This window comes from Cyrtonyx montezumae, unplaced genomic scaffold (genome assembly GCF_038088225.1).
Source record: "Cyrtonyx montezumae isolate F1298 unplaced genomic scaffold, pur_monq_1.0 scaffold_3, whole genome shotgun sequence".
Taxonomy (NCBI): domain Eukaryota; kingdom Metazoa; phylum Chordata; class Aves; order Galliformes; family Odontophoridae; genus Cyrtonyx; species Cyrtonyx montezumae.
The window spans coordinates 131511202-131520223 of record NW_027072034.1 but is presented as its reverse complement, the minus strand read 5'-3'; the positions used below and the strand labels follow the sequence as shown (position 1 = coordinate 131520223).

The window sequence follows — 9022 nt, the reverse complement described above, 5'->3', positions numbered from 1 at the left end:
TTTTTTTTCTGTGTTTTTTATTTTTTTGGTTGTTTGTTTTTACAACAGCTTGTATCTTTTTTTTTTTTTCAGCGCATATACTGTACAAACCACATCTTAGCTACGTTCTCCTGAAGGCTTCATCCTTTTACTCATACACCTGCTATATTCTGCAGTGAACATTCAAAGACATTTGTGAAGAACCAAATATGCTTAGGTAAAAATCTCCGCATCTGGTCAAGTGTTGAACTCTCAAAGCTTTGGAAGACCCTGCAAGAGCTCCTGGCTGACTTTGGATCTTGACATCATTATATATAGCAATGCAACGTATCACTTTATACTAACCTAATATCCTGCAGCATGAAGTCAGACAGACAAATAGCCAGAACATCTGGGTCTGACCTCATTCAAAGGTTTACACATCTGAGCTCGTCTTGAGTCCCATAAATTTCATTCTGATTAAAAAATCTGAATTCGTCACATTTCTGCACTTTAAATGGACAAGAATAAGTCAATTTGAGTTTTAATTTTGTACAATTTTTGGTCTAATGGTCTTTTTCTTTTTCTTTTTCTTTTTTTTTTTTTGTGACAGAAAATTCTTTACCCAGAAACTGCTTGTGAGAGATGGTTGTTGGTATCACAGTTCCTGAAGGCACTGTGGATCCACTGAGCAACAGACGTGGCCATTCTAAAAGGAAGAACAATGAGAACTGAAAGAATTAGCATCTTGTATAAACTCAGTCAGTTTAACAATTGCAGCCATTTGAACACTCGTATCACATTTTAAAGTGTAGTTTTGTAAAACACAGATGAGTACAAATTATGATTATGTTTATGAAATTGTTGTCATGTCCTTCCAATGTCTAAGGGAATAGGCTACGATGATTCTTTAATTGCTTGGTTTTCTGTGTTCTATATCCCAGTGCTACAACAGTCAAGCTGAAAGGAGGTAAGGTCAGCGGAAGAAATGCTCCTGACATAAAGGTATCAGGCATTTGCCCAAGTAACAAAGCTGCTGAACAAGAAAGGGCAGCAGGGAGTTTTATTTAGATTAGACAGAAGGCACGCAGGGTTTTATTTAGCATTGAATGTTTCAAGTTAATTCTTCCTGGCTGCAACACCAGCAAATACTAATCCATAAAGTTTTCCCTGATAGCCTGGACATTTTTCTAAGAATATCTGAAATTAAGGGAACCTATTACCTATGGACATGATTAAGCTATGAACTTTTTTTTTTTCTACATTTTTGCTACTTCTTTTCTTCAATTGAGTCTTACAGTGCAAATAAAATCCACATTATTTTCAAATTGTTCCAGATATATTTAGTTGACTAAACTGCCAGGACTAATTAAAGACTAAGGTCTGATTCATTCAAATGTTTTCTTTCTCCTGTTACAGAAGGTTAGACAATCCTAATGTTCACCTTCTTGTGATTTGAAATGTTTTTGTGGCTAATTCTGCTTTAGCTGATGCCAGGCTTTCTGAATTCTTAAAGGATTTGTGTAAACCTATTTTGCTATAGCTTGGTTAGAGAGGCTTAGCCTCGAGCTTTGACCTTCAGTGTAATTCTCTGCAAGAAAAGAATGAGGGGACACAGGGCAAACGAGAAAACTATACAAATTGGGTATACCATTAACCTGATCTGGAAGAGAGAGGATCTTGCATGCAGAACTACAATATGAAAATGCTGCCAATACAAATAGATAGTGATTTTCAAAAAGACAATTGCTCTGAACAGAGAAGGTCAAAGTGCTGTATCATCATTGTTAAGTAGATTCTTGCCCGAGCTGTTTTAAATCTAAGGGTTTGGCAGAGTAAATGTTAACATTTTCTACATATTCATAATGCAGCAATATATTTTATTAGTCTATCTATGTGTTTACACTGAATAGAAATTAGTCTATGTTTAAAGATTCAGTCTTTGCTGGGACTCAGAGTAATGGGCAGAGGGGAACAACACATTGGTGCCCACCCCTTGAACTGGTATGTCATTTCTGTGCTGACATTGACTAGTGCTACAATGAGAATGCATTTCCTAGCACTTAATCTTAACTGTGTTTTACAGAAGAATCATGCGTAATATTTTGTTTTACAGATAGGGAAAATGAGGTGCTAAAACCTCAGAAAGCCACCCAAACCCAAACTGGTAGGTTACAGGATTACAATATCTCATTCCATCTTTATCTATCTATTTATTTATTTTCTACATTTTATTCCTCCAGAAGTATCTCCTAGCACTGGAGTCGCTGCATTCCACCAGCTGCAGTTCTCACTAATGGGTTTGTGCACATAAGCCTGTTTCAGCATCCTTTGAGTAGCATCTGGCTTTCTAACCATTAGCCACTGTCAGATCACAGCACTTTCTCCTAACCACCCACCCGTTCTGACATTAAGATAAATGCCCAAATGTTCTCACTTGGCACATACTACTTCCATGGTAAAAGAACTGTGTCTCAACAATAGCAACTTCAGTTTCATGCCACATAATGTCAGGAAAGTAGTGGAGGAAGGTGTTGCTCGACACCTTCTGCTCCATAATCAGTTACCCCACACCTCTTCTAGAAGGAGGTGTTGAAGTCAAATTATTTTTGTGGGTAACTTTCTAAGTACTTAATGGTACCATGTACTAGAGTCTGGGAAGTCTCTTCCTTGGAGAGGATATAGGATAAAGGTCTTGATGAATTTCAGTAAAAATTATCATTCTTTTTCATTTGTCACTATTGGTACTATTTACCATACAGGGTCTATTTTTAATGAGAAAAAGATGATTTTAACCTCTTCTTCTCTCACAGCTTTAGTTCACATCAGCCCAGAGCCTTAAAATATTTTTCCTCAGTGGTTTCCTTTGACTACAGAAACTACTAAATATTCTCTACATCATGTTGATTCCTATTACTAATTTTAAAGCAAGAAAGTAGTAGAACTGTGTGACTAGTCCAATTATTCTAAAACCGATTCTTATTCTCAAAGAACAAATCAAAACATTCTGATAACTCCATAATATCACACAGAATGCATTTCTTGAAGTCTAACCTTACATACAATTTTGTTTCTTTATATATTATTTCCCAGATAGCATAGTACAGTAAGAACTGCAATAAAACTTGAACTGAGCTTTGGTGGTGGAAAAAACAAGCCAAACTTGTACGCAGCCTACTGCGGCATAGGTTGTTCTGCATCTGACTTGCTAGCACATTAAACCATCGTTCTGGCACATGGAAGGGTGAAGTTAACAAAACTGAATGCTTTTACTGTAATCTCCTCTGCTTTTAAACAAGTGCAGATACCAACTAACTGAACCGAATGCATTAATATTTATGTGCACAGAACAAGCTGGGAAAGCAGCATCTCAGCCTAAGTTCTTTGCTCCTTACCTTGCACTGGCAGAGTGTGCACTCCGTGCCATGCTTAATCCAAGAAGATCCAGTGAAACGAACAACATTGGTTTCATCCAGGCAGGTTTTAGTGATGTCATTGCGGATGGTGTCTGCTTGGCAGGGGTCAGCAACACAGCGCGGGCAGCACTCATTCTCAGGGAGGACACTGAACTCACAGTCTACCTCCGGGCACGGCAAGGGCCAACAGTCAACCTCTCCTTGCTGTTTAAAAATATTATGAGAATAAGAGGTTATTAGCTGTTGTTTTGCTACACTGCCCATTTCTCTGATTCAACATTATGTTTGCTTGCTGGCTAGTTTCTTCTGTCTGGTCCTACTAGCATTTATTGCATGTGGGAGACAAAGCAAGTGGTTGCTTTCTCTGCTTGCTACTGGGGAAGTCCATTAGATTTAACTCAATATACTCTGCATCAAGCTTCTGCCAAAACTTCTCCATAGGCCTTGTGAAATACAGAATATGGACCTGTCCTTCTGATGTCCCACTTCAGTGAGAGACAGAAACCATAACAGGTCTACACTATAGAAGTGCTTTGAAATCTCCACTTCTTCAGTTCTTACTTCTGTTGAGATTGTTAGATTCCAGTATAACCCCTCAAATGTTCAGCTTAGGGTAAGGTTAGATCTTATTAGTTCCACTGGCTTGACTAATGGTGTTGAGCTTCCAGCAACCCAGTTTAGCAGGGAACATCACAAGATTCTCAATGAGAAGACCTCCACTCATCTACTATCCACTTTGGAGGTTATGATTACCTGGTTCCCAAACTTAATCATGCTTTCTGCATGTTGCATGATGAGTTCGGTACAGAGTGTGAAAAAGACAAAACAGAGACTTGCTTGGGGCCAGCATGTTGTTAGTGGAAGTTATTGTACACCTCACCTATTGTACACAGACCTTAAGATGTCTGATCATTCACTTGGTGGGTGAATTTTCATTCAGTTCTGGAGAAGGGCCAAAGTTTCAGATCTATCAGTCAAAGGGAACAGTTCATTGATGTCATTAATGTTGGTTTGCTCTGGAGCAGATCTATCTCTGACCTGCACCTTATTCATCCCAATGCTAGCAGACAAAGAGTGTCAAGATTTGAGGGGGGATGAAGAGAATAGCACTTCTCCCAAGGAAAGAAGTGTATTCACAAAACTGAACACAATGCTTTGAGGATTAGAAGTTCAATACCAGAACAATAGCTGTAAAAAATCCCCAGAGGTTTGCCATAGCTTCAATTTTACATCTCTTGTTGCAGAAACTATTGTTGAAGTTATTCTACAGAATTCTCATCTGGATCAATTTTCCTCTCTCTTTGAATCACATGATAGAAAAAATGAAAGCAATCTTAAAACCAGTTACTGATCTTGATATTTTGATTTATTTTTTTGTAGTGACGGACAGTACAAGGAGTGGACAACACACTGTCACTTAAAAACCACTGTGGCAACAGAAAGAATATAGGCTTTAGTTACAGAAGCAGCATGTTGAATAAAGAGACATCTTTTGAGATCCCAAACCATTGGGTTTTCTTCGTTTCATTTCTAAGACTTTTAATTAAACACCTGGGAATCTATTTCATTGGATTTTAGCAGTGGCAACACCAAAAGCAGTGTCTATAGAAATTGGTTCTGGTTGTTCATGGTACCCTGACAAGGGAAAGCTGAACTAGGCTTTACATTTGGAGATAACCAGTGATAAAATCTAGTTGCTTTTATCTTGGCATTTTTCCTGTTGTGGAAATTTCCTGAGCACCATTATGTAGCACAGGTTTGCTAAGACTCTGAGATACCTGCCCAGGAAAAAGATCACAAGCTTCAAAAGATTTATTTTTTTTTTCAAATCTTATTTCATTAATATGAAGAATGCATCAAGTCTTATTAATTTATCTGTTACTGGAGATGTCTGAGTGAATAAACATGTTTTAGGCTATCAACACCTTTGAAATTATCAACTGTGATAATAAATACATATTTTGAACACATTTACACAGCCTCAACAGTCTCTGAATGAGTGAAAACATGAGTGTTACTGTATGAGTGCCATACTCAAATGACCTCCACTCTTTGCTAAAACAATCTTCATGATTAAATAATTTATATTATGTCTGTTATGTCTAAATACATTTTTGGCTGGAACTTGAAAATATTGATAAGTATCCATGAAAGTCAGATTTTGATCATACACATACTCCAGAGGGAGCTAAATGGATGTTAATATATGAAAATGAATATTCAGAGATTAGCATATCTGATGTCTTTTTTTTTCCTCCTGCTTATTCTGCTGTAATCAGGAGCCTTACCAAGCAGCGACACTGCTGACAGTTTTGTATCCAGGAGTCACCACTGTTGTAGGAAAGCTCCCCACTCTGATGTAAACACTGACTGCTGAGCCTTGGGTCGCATTCAGGACAGCAAAATAGATCAACAGTGGGATTTTCACAGTCACAGACCATTCGCCGGCACATCACATATCCATTCTGTAGTTGGAAGACAGATATAGAGTGATGGCAGAAATCTGCTTGACTCCTACAATTCTTGCACCAAAATTTGATTTGTTAGCATGACTGTAAACCATTACCAGCTCATGCATTTTTCCACTATACCTTTGCTGAAATACAATTCCAAGTTAGAAACCACAAAGCACTTAATAACTACCATAAACTTCCCCTGTTGTCTTATATAAATCCTTCATACAACCAACCTTCAGACAATTACAGCCTAAGGTGGTGAAATGCAAGCGTGTCTTTACCAAGGGTCAAATTTTAATGGATTACATAGAGTTTTATCATTTTTGTATGGGCATGGCTTGACTCTTCCACTAAACTTCTAGATCACTTCCTTCTCTTTTATAATTATTCACATAAAGTTGATGACAGCTAGTGAAAAATAAAATACATGCCAATGAAAACTGAGTTTCTGAAATGCTCAGGATTTTTTCAGCAACATATGGTCTCTTCAGTCTTCATTTTCATTTAGTTTGTGGGCTTCCTAAAACAAACATCTGAGAAAGGTAAGCAGAGGCAGAATTGACCTGTATTTATGACCATCAGCTGGAGATAGTGGTGTCAGTCATCAACACCAGTATGTGTCTGGATAATTTCTTTACATGAAAATGACATTACTCCCATCCAGAAAAGGAAGGCAGCATCTCTGCTAACAAAAAAGTACTCTTCCCCATACTGCCAGTATTATATGAGAAACTTCATGGAAACTCTGTTCATGAAGGTTGGAGGGAGAAGCTCTCCCCAGAGCCCTAAAAAACTCAATTTTTGTGAAGCACCACATACACAAATGAAAAGGCACCTAAAGCAGTAATATCACTTGAATCATATTATTTTTCCCATCATCCGTTCCACCATTTTTGCAGTGGCAGTTGTTTGTGGGTTTTTTTTTTCAACTGACCTGGCATGAGCAGACAGAGCATCTGTCGTTCTCCAGCACCCAAATCTGACCATTGTGCTTGATTTTATCTTCATGGATACAGTCTCCTGTGCAGTTCTTGCCATGTGGACACCGACAGTCATACCCACCATCCAAATTAAAGCAAACAGTGTCATTGGCACAGCTATGCCTTCCAGTTGCACATTCATCAATGTCTGCAAAAACATGCCATGTAATACCTTTAGACCGCATTCAATTAACAAAAATGTTCCTGTGGCAGCCAATACAAATGATTCATGGTCATTAAATCCTTCAGCTGAAAATTAATTTGCACTTCACCAGAACAGGAAAAAATAACTTGGAAGTTTATAAAAATATTTTTAAAGTCACATCAACTCTAGCAACATCATATTTGGAGTCTTCTTATATATCTTCTCAAATGAACATTAAGTAAGGTTGCTAGAATAAGGAAACCACAGGAAAGACAAGAACAAAAATAACATGCAGCTCCCTAAAGAGCAGTAGTTTGTGGCAACCATTCAATCAGACATTTTCAATCAAACAAGTAAAGCTGCAGAAACCTATTTCCCAAACTTTTGCTGGCTTTGTCTAGCACATTTGTGTGAACTTGCTAAGAAGTTAATGTGAAAGGCAACATCTGACCTGTGTGTCCATTTAAGTAGAGTGTTCAAGCTAGAATGCTATATTCAAGTTCCAAAGACATCTGTAGCCCTTCTGTCTAACACATAAAATAAAAAAAATATATAGGAATGCCTCCAATGATTAAAGGTAAATGACTTCAAAACAGGCATATCATAAAGAGTTCAAGAGCATCTTTAAAGGCTTAGTTCATCAATGTACAAAGTTATTTTGCATGGGCTAACTGGCAGCACAAACTGCCTTAACTTCAATAGCTTTTACTGATTTTTTTCAGCTGTTCATATGAATGTACACTACCCGAAAAAAGAAGTTAGCTTTGAAAAATCATGAGGTAAAATGCTGTATGTAATAAAATGTGGAAAAACTAGAAGATTAAAGATCTATGGCAAGTGAAAGTATCAGCGCAGAGAGTTCTACTCCATATAAAATTACACAACAGTTTGGCTCAAGCTCTTAATTGAAGTTCATTAAAAAGTAGTATTGGGATATTTAGCTGTCTAACAAACCAGCAAAAGAGAAAATAAGCAATATGATCACTCATACATCTTTCAGCATCAGCATAGAAACTTAATACAATGCTCAGCTTTGGGTTCAAGAATGGAAATGAAACCTACAGTTCACCTCAAGTACATTTAGTTTAAAGAAAAATAACTCACTTATTTCAATTCTGTGTGAGGGTGCTGTCAAACAAAAGTAAACAAGTCACTAACATGAATATGAACTGAGATGAAAAACAGCAGGGAAAATATTAGAATTCTGTTGTATAAATAAGCAGCATTGTGGGTTTCCTTTAAATACACTGTGTAATAACCGTGCATCTCAAAGAACTGTTTTGGAAAATCACTCAGGCTTCTGGGAAGGGCGAGGAAAATCTCATTTGAGAAGAACTAAAAAGAAATTGATTGTTCATCTCTGAAAGCGTATCAGCAAGAGAAGATGTATATAACCAAAAAAATAATGAATACTACAGAGAATATATATTGAGTGCTTTTGTTCTTTATATAATTGAATGGACAAGAAAGGGGACAGTAGATGAAAGAGGAAGACAACAAATTCTAGTCTGATAAAAGGAAATAATTTTTCCATACTGTATGTAAACAAACTATGAAATCCACTGCCACAGATGTTGTTAAAAGGAAAGCAAAAAAGTTATAAAACTAGTGAGAATACTCAAATTTATGCTGTTAGCAGATTTTGGAAGTTACATTCCACACATTGCAGCTTATGGTGCCCTCATTTACATATCAAATTTACCCAGAATAGGCAAATCATCTCAGTTCTCCACATCTCCTACCTCAGTGTCTTCTGATTCTTATGGAGTCAGCTATTACCTCAGTAGGGCAGAATACAACCAGGTTCATCAAACTAATTGAGTGTGGCTGTGTGCATGAAATGGACCTGCAGAGCTGAAATGTCACAGGTAGTCAAACAGGAAAACCCATCCTAACAGCAAGGATACAGAATTAGCTGAACAGATGGTTGTGTGGAGGCTGTGCATTCTCCAGCCTAGAATGTTTTTAGACAAGTAGCTAAAAAGAATGGTTTGAGTGATGTTGGTCTAGCCAGCGTGCAAGGATAGAACTGTCCTTTCCTTCCTCTTTTTTCTCTTAAATTTGGCA

At 37.3% G+C, this 9022-nt stretch overlaps 1 protein-coding gene across 1 annotated transcript in view; it reads right to left on the bottom strand.

Moving 5' to 3' along the window:
• Nucleotides 1-533: 533 nt before the first annotated feature.
• The window catches only part of NELL2 (neural EGFL like 2), a 144157-nt gene continuing 135668 nt past the window's right edge, over nt 534-9022 (bottom strand). The window contains exons 17-20 of the mRNA XM_065743436.1: nt 6765-6958; nt 5663-5839; nt 3354-3578; nt 534-667 (exon numbers count right to left, since the gene is read on the bottom strand). Coding sequence (XP_065599508.1) covers nt 617-667; nt 3354-3578; nt 5663-5839; nt 6765-6958 — 647 coding nt within the window. The 3' untranslated portion in view covers nt 534-616. The remainder of the gene's footprint in view (nt 668-3353; nt 3579-5662; nt 5840-6764; nt 6959-9022) is intronic.